Source organism: Acomys minous (genome assembly GCF_964271855.1).
Source record: "Acomys minous genome assembly, chromosome: 19".
Classification (NCBI taxonomy): Eukaryota; Metazoa; Chordata; class Mammalia; order Rodentia; family Muridae; genus Acomys; species Acomys minous.
The window spans coordinates 66,436,764-66,456,571 of NC_140499.1; the positions used below are offsets into that span (position 1 = coordinate 66,436,764).

Genomic DNA, 19,808 nt, shown 5'->3' on the forward strand with positions numbered 1-19,808 from the left:
ATCTTTTAAGATCAGGTAAAATCAATTTCTGACCACAGGAATCCCACAAGCAGTGATGACCTAGGGGGTTGAGCAGATGCAAGAGGGACATTTATCTCTGAGGACACTGGTTACAGAGGTGTATTCAGTGTGACATTTCCCTCAGATGACTCCTCTATATGTAATGACATGTATGCAGTACGACAGAGAGAGGTCTTTGTCCCCATTCTTGGCACAGAGCTCCTAAAACCCTGGCGTTTCCTGAATGTCTTTTGTTTCAATGAAGCTCCTCTTGTGGCTTTCGGAAGAGACCAAGGCATGGTCAGAAGCCTGGAGCGTTCAGCCCGCGCCTCGGCCTTTGGGGAAAGTGTCTGGAGTCTCAGTCACTAGTGCTCAGTGATCTAATCAGTCACACCCACATAATGGAACCCCACAAACGCCATTAAATGGCAAAGTTCAAACGTGTGTCAGGCTGGTGTGAGCAGCTCCCACTCAGCCCAGGAGACCTTGCGCTCCTGCTGGATGCTCCTGAGCTGTGAGCTTTGTAACAAGTTAGCAAACAGAATGAAGTGTTTCCTGAGCCCTGCACATTGTTACCAAAGCCAGAGAAGGAGCTGTGGCCGCTCAGCCTGCAGCAGGTAAGTCAGAAGGCAGCTGCTGCATCTGCGGGGGCAGTCAGGGGAGACTGAGGCACTGCAGCCTGTGAGGTCTTCAGCGTGCAGCCATGGGAACGTGGTGTTGAAGTGGTACCAGCATTTGGTGTCGGGAGGAAAGAACTATCTATAGCATCTAGACGAGCTACACATCTCCACCACACAGCTTAAACCAGATGAAGTAGGTATTTCTGCTAGGCTATTAAGATGCAAGTTTAAATATGAGTTCTAAAAGTAATAGTAAAGATGTTAGCATTTATAAGCTTGGTTGGGAAAGAAATTTAACTTTCTAAGCATAATTTCTAAGCATCAAAGGCAGAAATCACTGGAAGCTTAACTACATAAAAATTAAAAACAACAACAATATAATATAAAACAAAGCCATCTGGGGCTAGAGAGATGGTTCGGTGGCTGAGAGCACTTGTTCTCGCAGAGGACCCGGGTTCAGTGCCCGGAGCCCACGCAGCAGCTTACAGCCATGCTTAGCTCTAGCTCCACAGGCCCCAGGGCCTTCCTCTGACACCAGGCACAGGTCACACATGCTGAAATACACGCAGGCAAAAATACTCATACAGAAAATTAAATAGAGACATAAATATTTAAGAAAAAACTGTGAGAAAGATTGGAAAATGCAATATTAGTGGTTTTATCCTTAATTGTAAGTACAGGAATTTAAAAATGATAATGAAAAATGAAAAGAATACCCTAATTGTAAGGTGGGCAGGGACACTGGCAACTGGCACACAATAAAATACGCATGTGTCAGCACGCTCTGGCACTGGCAGTGGGACTAAGTGACTTGTCCAAGTTCTCGAGAAGAGGCAGGAGAAAGCTAGGGTTAAAACCCAGGCAGCAAGCTGGGCATGGTGGCGCACGCCTTTACTCCCAGCACTGGGAGGCAGAGGCAGGTGGATTTCTGTGAGTTTGAGGCCAGCCTGGTCTATAAAGCAAATCTAGGACAGTCAAGGCTACACAGAGAAACCCTGTCTTGAAAACCCAAACCAAACCAAACCAAACCAAAGCCCCAGGCAGCCTGCCTTTTAAAAGTCTGTCAATGTAAAGTATTCAGCCCTACAGTCCTGCCAAGGGCAGGTTCTGGAGCAGGACCGTGGTGAGCAGTGAGGCCCCTTTTGGCTCACATGCTACCATGAATGTCTGTGCAGACCTGGGAGAAATGCTGGAAGGACCCTCGGATTAAGTGGCTGGCGGTGGAGTTTTTCCTTCTCTGTATACATTTTGAACTAAAAAACGAAAACCCTTCACAATGCATGCACAGTACCTCCACAATAAAGGCAAAATTATGTTTGAATATAAAAAATGATATGCAGTGAAAGAACATGTAAATATTTTTCATGACTCTCAGTTACCCAAACCCACACCTCTCAGCACGGACCCTCGGACACGGACCCTCGGACACGGACCACACGGACTCTCAGACTAACCACTACATGCAACCATGACTGAGTTCTCTAGTCTCGGCGTCGTCACCCCTCAGTGCCACGGTACTAGTCCTAAGACAACATGTTTCCTGTAATTTTACTACTTAAAAACTTCAATATTTTCCATTTTCTTTCTCTCTTTTTCTTCTTCTTTATGTTTACAATAGACTTTACTTAAAGCGAGGCATCTGCAGAGCCAATAATTCTTAAATTGTGATTTAGGTTGAAATACGTACATAAATATCCCGAGACCAGGCGCACCCACAGATCCCAACTACGAGATCACTTCACCCACTCTTCTCTCTCTTTTCTTCCTCGAATAACCTCCTTCAGGTGAGGGTCAAGGTAGACTCTGCCCTCCTCACATTTTGTGCACTGCTCTTTAGACAAGGTCTGAAGCCTCGCGCCAGGTCCTGGGCTCTGCCGTTACGAAGGTCCTCAACGAGCCTTCTTGTGGCTTCTCCTACACCCTCAGCTTCATATATTGTGTCATCTCACATTGACCCCAGTTTATAGAATCCTGCAGCATTCTAATACCATTTTCAAAAACCATCCAGCCACTTGCTTGACACGGCAACAGCAGGCTGCCTGCCATTTTGACCTGAGACTGAAGAGAGGTTTTTGTTTTTGTTTTTGTTTTTTTTTTTTTTGAGACAGGGCTTCTCTGTGTAGCCCTGGCTGTCCTGCACTTGCTTTGTTGACCAGGCTGGCCTCAAACTCACGGAGATCCACCTGCCTCTGCCTCCGGAGTGCTGGGATTACAGGTGTGAGCCACTATGCCCAGCTCTATTTTCTTATATAAGAAAATAAAAATTCCTCAGCCCCATACCCCAGGCCTTTCATACTATGGCACTCAGTTAAACTCTTTACTTTGAGGGTCTGGAGAGATGGCTCAGAGGTTAAGACGCTGACTGCTTTTTTTTTTTTTCCTGACTGCTTTTTCAAAGGTCCTGAGTTCGAGTCCCAGCAACCACATGGTGGCTCACAACCATCACTAATGGGATCTGGTGCCCTCTTCTGGCGGGCAGGAACACATACAGTACCGGGCAGAGTACTGTATACATAATAAATAAATAAATAATGTTTACTTTGGCGTGCGCCTTTAATCCCAGCATTCAAGAGGCAGAGGCAGGCAGGTTGCTGTGAGTTCAAAGCCAGCCTAGTCTACAAAGTGAGTCCAGGACAGCCAAGGCTACACAGAGAGACCCTGTCTCAAAAAAAAAAAAGTTTCCTTTGTCGTGGGTGGTAGGCCATGCAGTTCTCTGTTTATAACTTGCTCCTGGAGTCAACTCTAGGGTGTGCCCGTCTTCACACCCTCAGGTTTTGTGTGAGGCTCTGCTGGCATATTCTGCCACATGAGGCACTTGCCAGTTAGCTCCTTTTGCGTCTTGAAAACCCCATAGTTCCTTTCTTTCTCCCTGGAGCCTTACTTCCTTGTTTCTGTTCTGCATTTCCTGACAGTAGGACTTGAGATGGACTCTTCAGCTTGTCTTTGCATCCTTCTCCCTAAATACATACTGAACAGAGTTAATCCACAAACAGCAACCCAAAGCCAAGAGCGGCACTGAGCATGCTCAGCTGTTGTCAAAGTGCCTGCCTGATCAGAGAGTCTCCTCTGAGCACGGAGAGCATGGCTTGCTGGCAGTCCAGCATGGACCGTGCCTCACACACTCAGCGCCTCAGCTTCGAGAGCTGCCTTCTCAAGGAGAAGGCCTGCAGGTGCCAGCGCATTGTGCTTTATGGCAGTTTGGTCATCAATCTTGCCAAGATACAGGGAATTTGAACCTTACTGCCCAAGGGCAGGGAGGCCTGGAGGGCCGAGGCGGTCTTTTACCTTTTGGTGTTGTGAACTGTTGTTCCTCCCAGAACAATCCTCACCCCAGGAGTGGTGCGGTTCAGGTTATAAACTGTCAGGGCTTCTTCATAGGTGGCTCCTCCAATGATGAACACGATGATGTCCTGAGGCCTGCAATGGCGAAGACAGAGAGCATGTCACAGGCTAAGCCATAAAAGGGGGGCTTTTAGTAACAAGGAAAGATCTGTTTTTATTATATGCACAGCTTCAACTTCTGAGGTCCTCTACCCCGTTTTTGGTGAAGGAAGCAGAATTAAAGCAGAATAAAGGGCTTAAAAAAAGTTTTAATTATCTCAAATTGGCAGGAAAGAGAAGGAAATGCTGAATAGTGATTTGCTTTCTGCTTATGAGCGGATGTCTTATTTCTGTGCTGGGGATTTCAGAATAGCACAATGGTGTTTGCTGGAACCAAATGCAAAAATATTCTTTTATATTCGAGAGGCTGAGAAGGCTGTACTGCAACACGCTATCAATAAGGCAGTAATTTATGCTTGTGCCACACATCTTTCAACTACAGCCCTGTGCTGTTTACTGTGGCCCCTGCCAGGGGCTGCGGATGTTTTGCGGAACACTGGGACTAGAGTCCCTTAGTGTGATTATTCCAGTGTAACCTCACTTCTTCTTTGATAACAAGTGCACAGCGTGGCGTTTTCCCAGCAGGGCCAGCTCGGCCGCTGGCGTCGTCGGGTGGCACTCAGCTTTCTCTTATCAAAGTGGCTTCAGAGTCAAAGAAAACAGGTCCTGTGAGCACCTGCTGCAGGCGTGACGACATCTTACTGTCAGTTGTTAACATTTCTCTTACTTTTCCTTTTCTGTGCCATCAAAAGAAGAGGAAACTGACCAGACAAGCAGTTTTGTTACCACACTTTGTGTAAACTACAGCAAGCAGAAGCATCCATTTTGGAAGTCGGGGCCCAAAACTACATATGTGTATGTGCAGATTATGGAAAAACACAAGTGTACACTTCTGTATGGAAAAACACAAGTGTACACTTCTGTGTTGTGTCTCCTTGTGTCTTTCTAAATTGCCTTGAAGCAATGAAACCAAGACCCTATTTATTTTTACAGGATTTTATGGAGACAGAATCAGATATTGTAGCTATTTAAATAAGGTCAGAAGGCCTCGGAGTTGCAGAAACTCTCCATTTTTGTGTATGCAAGTTTGAAAATATAAAGAAGTAGTTATTTTACAGTTAGCTAGTTGAGGGGCAATTATGACACTTCTAGGGGATTGGGATGAAAATCTTGTATTTAATACTAACTTTACTTTTAAAAAATAATTTTATTTGTTTTTCTTTAATGTGTATGGATGTTTGCCTGCATGGATGTCTGTGCCCATGGAGGCCAGAAGAAGGTGTCAGATCCCCTGGAACTGGGTTTATAGACAGTTGTGAGCTGCCATGGGGGTCTGGGAATCGTACCCAGGTCCTCCACAGGAGCAGTCAGTGCCTTTAACTACTGTGCCATCTCTCTAGGCCCTAAATTTACCTTTTAAAATACATTTCATTTGAAACTCTGACCAGAGGCTGGGGACATCCTGGCAAGTGCAAGGCCCTGGGTTCCGTTCTTAATCCATAAAACAAAAGAAAACCTCCCAGGCCAACAGCACACCCAGCCACAGTGTCTAAGGGTCACACTGATGCATTGCACACAGAGTTTACACGCTGTCGTTTACAAGACACAGCTTTGAAGTTGCATGCGGGACACACCTGCACTTAGAAGGCGTAGGAATCTGGAGATCTGGGATTAATTTAGTCTGTGTCAGGCAAACCAGGCCTCTATAGTGACATATATATATATATATATATATATAAAATCAGAGCCACCAAGATTGGGTATTATTGGGTAAAAGTGGCTGTCACCAAGCCTGAAGGCCTAAGTTTAATACTCAGAATCTACATGGGAGAAGGAGCGAACACTCCTGCAAGGCATCCTCTGAGCACCATACATGTGCTGACACATACATAAAATAAACAGGTGTAATTTAAATGCCGAGCCAACCATCCAACCAATAAGCCACTAACAATAGGTAAAGACTCCCCAAATTGTTTTGAAGTAGATTAAGACAAGTACACAGCATGAAACACAGACCCACTGAAGACATTTCTTCTTACTATGGCTCTTTTGCTGTCTTGTCCCTGTCGTGCCCTGCCCCCCTCCCCAAGCCCCTCCCCCACCTTCCTCCCTCAGCCCCCTCCCCCAGCCCCCTCCCCCAACACCTAGGATTCCTGTAGAGGTGAAAGTTGTTGCTCCCCTCTGTGTGTCCCTTGAGTGGCACTTTGAAACGCAAACACAAAGCCTTCCACACACAGTGCTCTGAGCCTTCCTTCTCTTGGATACACAGTGCATTTGAATGTGTGTGGGGGCACATGTATTCTGGTACATACCAGATCATGTGTGTGGATTTCCAAGGATAACTGTGCGGATTGGCTCTCTCCTGAGGTGAGGGAATTCACCTCAGACCCTCAGGCCTGGCAGCAAATCCCTTTGCTGTCTTGCCAGTGCCCTATTGTACATTTAAAGATTTGAGAGAGGGAACTGGCAGATGGCCCAGTGGTTAAAATCAGTTGCTATTTTTGTGGAGGACCCAGGTTCAGTTCCCAGAACCCACATGGTGACTCTCAGTCATCTGCAACGTGGGATTCAGAGGCTCCGACACTCTCTTCTGACCCTGTGGGCACCAGGCACACACACGGTGCACTTATATGCAGGGAAATACTCATAAAAACATCAAATCATATTTTAAAAAATTGAAATTGGGTGTGTGGCGCACGCCTTTAATCCCAGCACTGGGGAGGCAGAGGCCAGCCTGGCCCACATGGCAGCTCTTGGCTGGGTAAGGCATCACAGTGAGGCAGCTCTTGGCTGGGTAAGGCATCACAGTGAGGCCTTGTTATTTTGTGAGTTGTTTCTCATATACCCCAGCGCCAGGGCAGCAGAGCACCGACTCCTCACATGTCAGGGCTGTGCATTTCAAAGCCCTGGGCCTCAAAGCGGGGTCTCATTGTGGGTTCGTGTTATGCTCTGGTTATCTCATCTTAAGCTCATTTCAGGCAGTTTGGCTCCGGACCCCACTAAGTAACTTCTGTCCTCAGGGTGGAGCCCGTGGCTAACTCCAAGTTGGCACCTTTTGGTCTCTGTCTTACTTCGTGTGCCAGCAGCATCTGACAAGCTTGTCACCTGCTTCTGGATAAGCTTTCTCCATCTAGTTCCCAAGACATTATGGTCTTGGTTTTCTCCCTACTCTGTTAGTGGCCGTTTTTTGCTCTTTCTTCGTGGCTCAGTTTCACCGTCCCAACCTTTTAATGACGTGCCCAGAGTCCAGCCCCTGGGCCACTTTGTATCTATATACACCCCCTAGATCTCCTTCAAATGTGGTCATTTAAATGGATGTAATTAAATTAAAATTTCAACTCTTCAGCAGCACTAGCCACATGCAGCTAGTGGCTGCTGCTAGGGTTTGAGGGTGACCCCCAGGGGCTGACACACAGAAATGTAATCCCCATTGGGAGTGGGGGCAAAGCTGCCCCTGAGTACAGTGTTTAGAGGAGGGGCCTCTGGGAGTGCTTAGCTAGGGTAACGGGGGGGGGGGGGGGGGGGCAGGGCTCAGGACTCAGAGACAGACAGAACAGAGGACAGACACATCATAGGCTCAGAAAATGAGGTTGGTTGGTTTGTTTTGGTTTTTCGAGATAGGGTTTCTCTGTGGCTGTCCTGGAACTTACTCTGTAGACCAGGCTGGCCTCAAACTCACAGAGATCTGACTGCCTCTGCCTCCCGAGTGCTTGGATTAAAGGTGTGCACCACCACGTCTGGCCTGGAAAACTTTAAAAATAAAAATGTAAAGGTTTTATTTTCTGGTATATGGATAAATGTTTTACAGGCAAGTGTGTGTACCAGGTACAAGCCTGGTGCCCGTGTAAGTCAGAAGGCAGCTTCAGATCCCCTGGCACTTGAGTTATGCATGGTTGTGAGCCACCATGTGGGTGTTGAAAATCAAATCTGGGTTCTCTGTAAGAGCAGCATGTGCTCTTAACCACTGAGCCATCTCTCCAACTCCTGAGGAAACTTTTATAAAGATTTACGTCTAGGAGTGTTTGCCTGCATGACTCTCTGCGCAGCACGTGCACGCCTAGTATATATGAAGATCAAAAGAAGACATCAGACCCCTGGAATCACAGTCACAGACAGCTGTGAGGTGCAGTGCGGGTGCTGGGAATTGAACCTGGGTCCTCTTCAAGAACAAGTGTTCTTAACTGCTAAGCCATCTCTTCAGCTCCTGCAAAACTTCTATAAAAGGCCTCAGGGCTGGGGAGATGGCTCAGTGCTTAAGAGCACTTACTCCCTTTGCAGAGGACTCAGGGTTGGTTCCCAGCGTGCACATCCAGTGACTCACGACTGCCTGCACCCCCAGTGTCAAGGTGCCTGATACACACTGGCTGTCACCAGTGCACCCTCATGGTCACATAAGCCCATGGAGGCAAACTCACATACAATGAAAATAAACTTACATTTATTTATTTATTTATTTAAAAACAGGATTTCTCTGTGTAGCCTTGGCTGTCTTAGAACTCACTCTGTAGACCAGGCGGCCTTGAACTCACATCAATCTGCCTGCCTCTGCTGGGATTAAAGGTGTGCACCACCACTGCCAGGCAATAAAAAAATTTATTTTTAAGTCTTCAAAACTGGGTGTGGTAACTCATATCTACAGTCTCAGTACTTGGGAGTCTGAAGCAGGAGAATTGTTGAGAGTTGGTAGCCAGCCTGACTTACAGAGTGAGACCTTGTCTCAAATAGGAAATTAAAACATATTAAAAAAATATCATAACATTTTCATTTCTATTCTTTTCCCCCAATGAATTTTAAAAGATGTTCCTATGAGACCAGTAGTAAAATATGTAGAAAATCTTTTTTACATGACGGGAGGACACATAACATCAATTCTATGTGCCTCTTTTTGTGCTCTGTAGTTCACCATGGCAACCAAAAGCATTAATTAAGCAGTCAGCAAATGTTAGAAAACAGCAGCCAGTTCATGCTGGATCCAGCTACACAACACATCCTAGGAGCCCAATCTGTGTCTTATTTTGTCACATCCACCTTCCTTCCCACTCCTACACCATCCACGCCACAGCCTGACACTGTGGATGAAACTTACCTATATTAATATTCATATGCCACGACATTCTGCACCTCCAAGCTGACCACCAGCACTTACCCCACTGTCCAATCCCTGGACACAGGCTACATTTAACCGTGTGTAGTTAAAGTGTCCTGGGAAACCGCACACTAAGCTCACTCGGCACACTTTAAGTTACTGTCCAGTCATTTATGGACGTCCTGCTTACACTTCTGTAGTAAGTTAGAGTCAGAGACATGCTTCCATCTCATTTCTAACCCTATCAACCTCCTAATCACGCTTGCAAATCTTGCTGACACTTGGGGGCCACGTGCTTCTCTGTGAGGCTCAGCCTCTGGGCTTCTCTGCTGTGCTCAGTCTTACTGTCGGCTCCGAGCCTGTGCTCAGCGCTGCTGGACTCTCTGAGCAGTGTTCTTTTCTCTTTCTCCTTTAGCCATCCTATTTGATCTATATGATCAATGTCTTATCAACTCCCAACTTAATATAGATTTTTTTAAAAATTAAGGTTCTGCTATGGAATCTAGGCAAGCCTTCAACTTTCTTTTTTCTTTTCTTTTTAAAGATTTATTTATTATGTACACAATGTATCTGCATGTGACACCTATAAGCCAGAAGAGGGCACCAGATCTCATTATAGATGGTTGTGAGCTACCATGTGGTTGCTGGGAATTGAACTCAGGACCTTTGGAGGAGCAGTCAGTGCTTTTAACCTCTGAGCCATCTCTCCAGCCCAAGCCTTCAATTTTCTGTCTTAGGCTCTTTAGTGCTGCAGTTACATGTGTGGGCCACCATACATTTCTATTTTATTATTAAATAGGCATCTTTTAATTTCTTAATTTCTTCTCAAAATCTGAGTTTTTCTTCATTTCTGTTACTCTAGTTCCATCAATGTACTTTCTCAAATAGACTGATTTTCCTTCCTCCTCACCACCTAGGCAAACCGCCTCAGTCTTGCGTGCACTGTCAGCACGTCCCTCAGGCCGCAGTCTTGCGTGCACTGTCAGCACGTCCCTCAGTCCTCAGTCTTGCGTGGACTGTCAGCACGTCCCTCAGTCCTCAGTCTTGCGTGGACTGTCAGCACGTCCCTCAGTCCTCAGTCTTGCGTGCACTGTCAGCACGTCCCTCAGGCCGCAGTCTTGCGTGCACTGTCAGCACGTCCCTCAGTCCTCAGTCTTGCGTGCACTGTCAGCACGTCCCTCAGTCCTCAGTCTTGCGTGGACTGTCAGCACGTCCCTCAGGCCGCAGTCTTGCGTGCACGGTCAGCACGTCCCTCAGTCCTCAGTCTTGCGTGGACTGTCAGCACGTCCCTCAGTCCTCAGTCTTGCGTGGACTGTCAGCACGTCCCTCAGTCCTCAGTCTTGCGTGCACTGTCAGCACGTCCCTCAGTCCTCAGTCTTGCGTGCACTGTCAGCACGTCCCTCAGTCCTCAGTCTTGCGTGCACTGTCAGCACGTCCCTCAGTCCTCAGTCTTGCGTGGACTGTCAGCACGTCCCTCAGGCCGCAGTCTTGCGTGGACTGTCAGCACGTCCCTCAGGCCGCAGTCTTGCGTGCACGGTCAGCACGTCCCTCAGTCCTCAGTCTTGCGTGCACTGTCAGCACGTCCCTCAGTCCTCAGTCTTGCGTGGACTGTCAGCACGTCCCTCAGTCCTCAGTCTTGCGTGGACTGTCAGCACGTCCCTCAGGCCGCAGTCTTGCGTGGACTGTCAGCACGTCCCTCAGGCCTCAGTCTTGCGTGGACGGTCAGCACGTCCCTCAGTCCTCAGTCTTGCGTGCACGGTCAGCACGTCCCTCAGGCCGCAGTCTTGCGTGCACTGTCAGCACGTCCCTCAGGCCGCAGTCGTCTCCTTGCTTCTTTGTTTTCCACTAGCAATGCATGTCTCACATAGTTGTCATTTAAATCACAGTCTGGAGCTGGGTGTGACACAAGCCTTTAATCCCAACAGTAGGGAACCTGGCAGAGAACGGTGTGAGTTTAAGGCCAGCCTGGTCTACACACCAAGCCATCCACCAGCCTGGTCTACACACCAAGCCATCCACCAGCCTGGTCTACACACCAAGCCATCCACCAGCCTGGTCTAATGCCAAGCATCTGCTGTATCAAAGGCTAAAGCCACACAGTTAAGTGTATACATGTTTAGATTACATTGACAACACCGTCAGACGGCAGCAGTTAATAAGCACCTTGGGGAGAGCATCATCTTGTACCTTGTTTGACAACGACTCACAAGATAGGAAGGTCTGCTGATGTTGCCACTGTACTCCTCTGGTCCATGGCCTCCTTTTATCAATAAGTAGCTATTTTTTTTCACTTAGCAATTCTTTAATTTTTAAAAATCAAACATTTTTAATGTACCTGTCTGTATGAGTGTATACTGTGTACGTGCGGGTCTCCATAGAAGCCAGAAGAGAGTGGGATAGCCTGGAGCTGGGGTTGGAAGGGGCTGTGAGTCCCCAGTGTGAGTGCAGGGTGCCTGTGTGAGTCCCCAGTGTGAGTGCAGGGAGCCTGTGTGAGTCCCCAGTGTGAGTGCTGGGAGCCTGTGTGAGTCCCCAGTGTGAGTGCGGGGTACCTGTGTGAGTCCCCAGTGTGAGTGCTGGGTGCCTGTGTGAGTCCCCAGTGTGAGTGCTGGGAGCCTGTGTGAGTCCCCAGTGTGAGTGCGGGGTGCCTGTGTGAGTCCCCAGTGTGAGTGCTGGGAGCCTGTGTGAGTCCCCAGTGTGAGTGCTGGGAGCCTGATTTCAGGGTCTCTAGAAGAGACACAAGCGCTCTTAACTGCACTCAGCAATTCCCATATAAAATCTGTAAACGCATTAATGTTTTTAGTTTTACCAAGTGAATTAAAAACCTCAAGAACAAGGTTTTCCAAAAGCTTCCCAAATAGATGAATAAAGTGGACTGGTTTTTTATTTATTTATTTTTTATTAGCTAGCATCTCTCCATCCAAATGCATGGTCCATAGACAGTTTGTTCAAATAATTGGACTGTACACTCAGAACTTAACACCAGATGTTCAGCCATAACATCTGGTGTTAACACTGGGTTTAAAAGAAAAAAAAAAAAATTCTGGACCAAATAACAGTTTTCTTTTTAAGAGACTAAGATTAAAAAAAAAATATCATACAATATACAAGAGTCACTCACCTATAAATCTCAAAAATATTTTCTGAATTTCATTATATCTATAAAATAATAAACTGCCAATGACCTTAGATAATTACTGGTTGAAATAATAGATGAATTATATCAACAGTAATATTCTCACATTAAATTACCCAACTGGGGGGCTGGAGAGATGGCTCCAAGGTTAAGAGCACTGATTCCTCCTCCAAAGGTCCTGAGTACAATCCCAGCAACCACATGATACTTCATATTCATCTATAATGAGATGCCTTCTTCTGGCCTGCAGGTGTACATTTAAAAAAAAAAATTACCCAGGGTGCTGGAGAGATGGCTCAGAGGTAAGAGCACTGGCTGTTCCTCCAAAGGTCCTGAGTTCAATTCCCAGCAACCACATGGTGGCTCACAACCATCTATTTGTTCTGCCAGGCAGGCATACATGCAGGCAGAACACTGTATACATAATAAATAAATAAATCTTTAAAAAAAATACCCAACTGACACCAACTGCTCCTTTATATTATGTGATTTTTAAAAACTATATTATAATTCTTAAATAGGTAAAAATTTGTATATATTTAAATTTTAGGTTAGCTTAAGTAAAACTGGGCTGGATAAGTTTTGTTTTTATTAAAATTAACTAACCACTGGGTTAAAGTTCTAACTAAAGAACATCTTTTTCTCCTGGGACACAAATGGCCTTTGCTAATCAGCACTCTCAGCTTGTGTGCTGGCCAGTCCTCACCCAAACCAGTGACAGCCTGCTCTGGCTGCCGGTCAAACAGCAAACCTATTTTAGGCATTAATGTTTGAAACGCCAAATGGCAGATGCCATAGAGCACATAAGGAAACGGATGCGCTGCTAAAACACCAACTAAAGGCCTGAGGCCTCTGGGACACCTACCCTGTACTCCAGAGCAACCAAACGCTTCAGGCTTCAGGCTCTGCTGGGGAGCGCACGTGTAGTGCGGACACAGCAAAAGCAGAGACTCTGGCCTGAGACCGCAGGAGACAGAGGCAGCGGCAGCAGCTCAGCGTGGTCAGGACGGGCCTGACTCCCCATTCCTCAGGGCACTAACTTATTGTCATTTCACTTATTTATTTGTGTGTGTGTGTGTGTGTGTGTGTGTGTGTGTATGTGTGTGTGTGTGTGTGTGTGTGTGTGTGTGTGTATGTGTGTGTGTGTGTATGAGAGAGAGGGGAGAGGGGGAGGGGAAGGCAAGGGGGAGGGGAGGGGAGGGGGAGGGGAAGGGGGAGGGGGAGGGGAAGGGGGGAGAGGGAGAGAGAAGGGAAGGGGGGAGGGGAGGGGAGGGGAGGGAGGGGAGGGGAAGGGGGAGAGGGTGGGGAAGCAGGAGGGGAGGAGGAGAGGGAGAGGGAGAAAACAACCTCCTGACTCAAGTTCCCAGCTTCACCATGTGACCTGGAGCCGGGACTCAGGCTCTCCGGCTTGCTGGGTAGCATCTTTACCTGCTGAGCACCTTGCCACCCCCTCTAATTTTTGTTTTTGCTGCTTATTAGTCTATTTTTTATTGTTATGCAACAAAGTATCAGAAAGTTGATAAGAGTAATAAGAGCACAAGTTTTTATGATAGAAATAAAGAAATCGTCAGAGTCAGAGAACGCCTCTCAGAAACGACAGACATTTAATGTCCATTCAGGGGCTGGAGAGATGGCTCAGAAGTCAAAGACATTGACTGCTCTCCCAGAGGTCCTGAGTTCAATTCCCAGCAGCCACATGGTAGCTCAAAACCATCTATAATGAGATCTGGTGCACGTGGAGTACAGGCACACGTGCAGGCCGAACATTGTATAATAAATAAATAAATAAATAAATAAATAAATAAATAAATCTTTTTAAAAAAATGTCCATTCAGTAGATGATTAGCTTCAGCCTTGAAACTGGGGAGAGCCCAGCTCTTACAGAGGCTGTTTAGCACCAAACTTTGCTTCTGGAGTGCTTGTGATGTGAGTTCTGAATAGTGAACACAGAAATATTTTATTCTGATTAAGTTTGAGCTTTAAGGGTTTTTTTAAACTACTTTAATTTATAGTAGAAGGAAGAAGCCCAGAGTCCCACGCGTGGTGGACAAGTATACTTCCACCGAATTATTTTCTCATCTCTTTTCACTTAAAACTATCCTTTCAGCCAAACGGTGGTGGCACACGCTGTTAATCCCAGCCCTCGGGAGGCAGAGGCAGGAGGATCTCTGAGTTCCTGGCCAGCCTGGTCTACAAATCGAGTCCAGGACAGCCAAGGCTACACAGAGAAACCCTGTCTCAAAAAACAACAAAAGGAACAAAAAAAGCCCTCCCTTCCCCCAGGCGTGTCTAAGTTATGCAGGTCTGTGGCCTTCAGCTCCCCCTGCAGCCACAGTAAGCGGTGCATTTGCTGTCCCACTGTCTCAGCCTCCGTAGCACCAGGAGGTTAGGCCCACAATGCCAGACCAAGCTTGAACTTTGATAAGTAAAACTGACCAGTTTGTAACATGCAAACGCCGCCACACAGTTTGCAGATCTATAGTTTCTGTGGATCCAAAGTCTATGCCTAAGTCAGATCTGAGTTCTTTGCTTGGGGTTTTACCAAGCTGAAATCACGCCATGAGCCAAGACCAGGCCCTCACCTTAAGCTTGGAGACAGTCAGCAGAATTCAGATTTTTAAAAAATTACAATGACAGGGCTGCAAGGTTAGGAGCACTGGCCGCTCTTCCAAAGGTCCTGAGTTCAATTCCCACAACTACATGGTGGCTCACAAGTATCTACAATGAGACCTAGTGCCCTCTTCTGGCCTGCAGGCACACATTCAGGCAGAGCACTGTATACATAATAATAAATACACCTTTAAAAAAACAACAAACAAACAAAAAGCCGATCACAGGGCTGCGGAACCCAGCTCTTATCAGCACTCCCTGCTCCCCCCAACATGGCAGGTCACTTCTTCAGGCCAAAGACCTGGATGTGTTGGGCACTTCCGGGTTCACCAGCTTGTTCTGCAGGCCTAGTTTTTACTTCCTGTCCTTGAGGCCTTACCTGTCCCTGAGAGTGCTGGGGCCTAAGTAGGGGTAGAGGCTTTCCTTGAGCTTCCCCTTGATGAGATGGTCCAGGGTCTCGTGCAGGAACGGCTGGTGCTGTGTGTACACATTCTCCACTCCCTAAAGGATGGACACGGCTCTGTGTTATTTGAGGAAGCTGGCAATATAGTGCTAATGATATATCAGAAAATGGACATGGCTCCGTGGGAACCTTATGAGACAGAATCAAGTATGAATTGGAAAGGAATCAAACAATTGAATAAAATGTTTGTGTGTATAAGCTGTGTGTGTGCATCGTGTGGATGTCACAGGTCAACACTGGTGTCTCCGCCGTATTTTCTGAGACAGGGTCTCTAACTGCACCTGGAGCTCACAGATTCCGCATGACTGACTGGCTGGAGAGATCCCCGCCCCTTCTCGCACATACTTGTGCACTGCGGGGTACGGATGCACACCACTGTATTTGGCTCTTTATGTGTTTTCTGGAGATCTATACCCAGGTTTGAGCAGCAAGCATTTAACCAAATGAACCATCTCCCCAGTCCAGAATTTTAGAATATTTAAAAATTATTTGTTAGGCAAAATTGTTTCAATCTTACAAAAGTACTAATTTTTTTCAAGAGTACTAAATTTGAGGCTAGTTATTTTCAATGAGGTTTCAATAATTTTTCACGGAATTAAAAAATCTGGAATATTTTACCTTGTCTGAATCTCATTCTTTTGTGAGAATGTTAAATAATAGGAAAATAAACAAAAAGAAAGGACTGTATAGAGGAGATGGTAAGCCACAGGACTCCAAGAAAAGATGAAAACTGTGCAGAGCAGGCTGGGGCTGGAGAAACAGTTCAGTTGGTAAGGTGCCTTTGACCAAGGAAAACGCTGGGCCTAGAGGACCCACAGCAGTATGGACAGGTCCTAGACTTACCTGGTAGGGGGCCTCTAGCAATGCCTGTGGAGAAGTGCCGTGGCTGTGTTAATTTAAGTGGAAAGATCCATCTTAACTGTGGGCAAGGCTTCAGCCAGTAAGTAGAGAAAGTGAGCCAAACACTAGGCATGCATTTATTGACGTCTTCTGACTGTGGGCATAATGTGGCTGACTTACTTACCTGGAACTGTGAACTAAATTAAATCCCTTTTCCTTTAAATGACTTTGACAACGGATTTTACTGCAGCCCTAGAGGACACTCAGACACGCCCACTTGTGACCCCGGCCCTGGGGAGGCAGAGACAGATGCCTGGCACTCACTGGGCGGCCAGCCCAGCTCACCCTGAGAGCCCCAGGTCTCAGCCTAGAAAAAGCATGGTGACTGGCTCCTAAAGAATGTTACCAGAGGGGGCTGGAGAGGTGGCTCAGTGATTAAGAGCACTGGCTGCTCTTCCAAAGGACCCAGGTTCAGTTCCCAGCACCCACATGGCAGCTCCCACCTGTCTGTAGCTCCAGTTCCAGGAGATCTGACAACTTCACACACACACAATCAGACATATAGACAATAATACACCAATGTACGTAAAAATTAATCAATAGAAAAATTTTTAAAGAATGTCACCAGAGATTGACCTTTTTTATCAGTGCGCACACACACACACACACACACACACACAGAGAGAGAGAGAGAGAGAGAGAGAGAGAGAGAGAGAGAGAGACAGACAGACAGACAGACAGACAGACAGACAGACAGACAGACAGACAGACTATGGAGAGGGAGAAAGAGCTGTGACTAGCAGGACTGTTTACACTTGCTGAAAGCCAGGTGTTTCCCACTCAGCTCCTGCCCGGGGCAGCCACAGAAGACACCCATTGTCTCAAGAGACAGTCTCCTGTGATTTCACCGGGTGGACACAGCACTACGATCAAGATCATACTGCTAAGTCATACCAGCTCACACTCAACCTCAGGGTTTTTTACTGTTTCTCACTCACAGGAAAGAGAGCTATACCTTCAGTCCTTTGAGGAACTGTTTGGTAATAGCCACGGCATCTTTGGGGCTGAAGAGGTCGCTTCCTCTAACCCGTTTACCACCATATTCAACAACTGCAGACACAAGCTGTAAAAGAAAAAAAAAATGGCAACAACGTTTTATTGCTTAGGTACCAGGAATCTTATTTTATAAAAAATAACTTTATTAGGGCAACGAAGACATGAGAGGACAGAATTATAGGCCTTGTGCATAAACAGCATGATTTATCTTTTGTTGGGGCTGAGACTAACAGACTTGGCCCCTGCGGGTGGGCTTACTATATACATTTGGAACTGGGTATTGTGGCACGCTGTGAGAGACTGTTCTCCAAGCTGAGCAAGTGCTGTTGGGAGCTCAGCTGTGGCCTCTCAGCGGGCTTGCTGACTGCCTGTGCCCCACCCCTACCCAAGCCGCCAGCTGCTCCTTACCACCTGTTGTATGCAACTCTGCCGTTAAGGCACCTGGTGTCCGGAAGGGAAGGAGCTGGAGCACAGTGGGAGGGGAAGCCAGAGAAGAGGGGCGCCATCTGTGCAGCCATGGGGAGCACTCATCCCCGCCAGGGGAGCACCCACATCCCTCACCTATGCTCTGTAAGGAAGCCCAGTGACCTGATTGGCTGCCCAGAGTGAACCTTAACAGAACTGGGCCTTGGCGTGTCGTTGGGGCCTGAGGAAGAGGGTGGACGTGGCTTAAATCTTTCCTGGGAAAGAATTTTAGCAACACGGTACATGCCAGGAAGCCTAGCATCTGGGGGGTGAGATAGGAGGACCTTAAGTGTGAGGTTCCCTCTAGGGTGCACAGTGAGACCCTCTCGATTGAGAGGCGCACACAGCAGGCTACCTTCCGGTACTTGTCAGAAACACCTTTGCTCCTGAGGTCCATTATGAGGCCTGGCAGGCTGTTGCTGCTGTGTCTCTCATAATGCAGAGCGTAAAGCATCACCAGGCGAGCAGCATCCAATTCTGTGACTTTAGGGTTCTGCAGGAGTCTCTTCACGTTCTGAAGACAGACAGAGCAGTGTTAACCCTTTCACTTGAGTGGTCCCTGTGTGATGCCCGGGATCATTAGCTTATTCAGTGGCCGAGACACAGCTCAGCTGCCGCGCGCAACACCCTGTTCCAACTATAACAGAGCAACTGTTCCTTATTCAGTGGAAGAATTAAACAGGAACACTCCCCACTGTGGTGGCCTTAGGAAGGGGGAACTCAGCAGCTGTTTCTCTTGCCTGAGTTATCTCTGTGGTGAGGTAAGGAGCACAGGCCACCTCCACTTCTATCAACTTGGCGCACAAGAGAAAGGAGCAGCGCCTGGCCTGAGGCGTCCTGCTAGTGTTGCTCACCCCCCTGTGTCCAAACAGATGCAAGCTGGCAGACTTCCACAGGGCCCAGCCTAGTCTCTGAGAAAGGCCAGAAGTAACAACATGTCTCAGGATGGTTGAGAGAAACATGTGTGTATGTTAGCATGGAATCTCTAAGAGGCAGGAGCCGGAAGCAAAGGGACAGAATAAGTCACCTTTGGGCTTTCTCACCCTCACACTGAGGGCCTTCCCACATGGCACGTGTCTATATTTATTACAAGCAAAGCACATATTTTTGTTTGTTTTTTTTTTGAGACAGCGTCTCTCTGTGTAGCCTTGGCTGTTCTAGACTCACTTTGTAGACCAGGCTGGCCTCGAACTCACAGCGATCTGCCTGCCTCTGCCTCCTGAGTGCTGGGATTAAAGGTTGGCATCACCATACGTGGCTCACATAATTTAATTTAAGCCAAAAATACATTTTAGGCCCCAGGAGGCAGCATTCTGGGCACTGTTGGGGAAATGCTAATGTGTTTTTGGGCGATTTCTGTCCTCGGTGAGTTCACAGACTCGCTGAGGGAAGAAACGAACATTAGCCACTCTGCCACAAAGCATGCTGCTTCATAAGACTGAAAACTGTGACCGTGTATCAGCTGATACGGAAGACACACTGGCTCACATGCCAAACTCCCAGCATGGACAGGCTTCCTTATGATTAAAGAGGACACAGTGCCATGTGCCACTGAAAGGAGAGACAGCAGTCCTGCACACGGGCTTTCTGCAGGAAGTGTAGCTCCCTGGCTTTAGGAGCTGCCACACTTCCCATCAGGCTAAGTGTCTGGGAAAGGGGCAAAGGCCAACGAGGAGGATGCAAAGGCATTTCACTGCAATCGAATACAAACAAACCCCACAAAACCCCAGACTGACGGGTGAAGACACCTTAGCTGCCATCGTCACCTGACAAGCATGTTTAAGGCCTCAGGGCCTAAGGAGAACATCCACTCCCAGAGCCAGCTGCAGGGATGGGCGGCTTCTTTCCCTTGCGGAAGCTGCTGCTCTAACTGCAGTGCTAATACTTCACTTAGCATTTTGGCTTCTATTGTAACTATGATTAAGCAGCATTGAGGCAAACTTTTCTTATGACATAAAAACAACGAATTATTGTACACATTACAGGTGGCCTCCATGGTCCTGGAGAGAACCGCCCTTTCTTCTGGTTCTAGTTCACTCTTTAGAATCCCTCCCTTGCTGTACAGTCGGCGAATGACAACACAAGCAACAGACTAGGCCAGCAAGGTGAAATTAGCAGACGGCTCAGCAAGCTGTTGTGATAAAGTGGCTCTCA

General features: G+C 47.3%; 1 protein-coding gene across 1 annotated transcript in view; it reads right to left on the bottom strand.

Moving 5' to 3' along the window:
* Window positions 1–19,808, bottom strand: part of VPS45 (vacuolar protein sorting 45 homolog) — a 61,753-nt gene that overhangs the window by 17,873 nt on the left and 24,072 nt on the right. The window contains exons 11-14 of the mRNA XM_084769596.1: window positions 18,010–18,168; window positions 17,149–17,256; window positions 15,210–15,331; window positions 3,906–4,037 (exon numbers count right to left, since the gene is read on the bottom strand). Of these exons, the coding sequence (XP_084625722.1) occupies window positions 3,906–4,037; window positions 15,210–15,331; window positions 17,149–17,256; window positions 18,010–18,168 (521 nt within the window). The remainder of the gene's footprint in view (window positions 1–3,905; window positions 4,038–15,209; window positions 15,332–17,148; window positions 17,257–18,009; window positions 18,169–19,808) is intronic.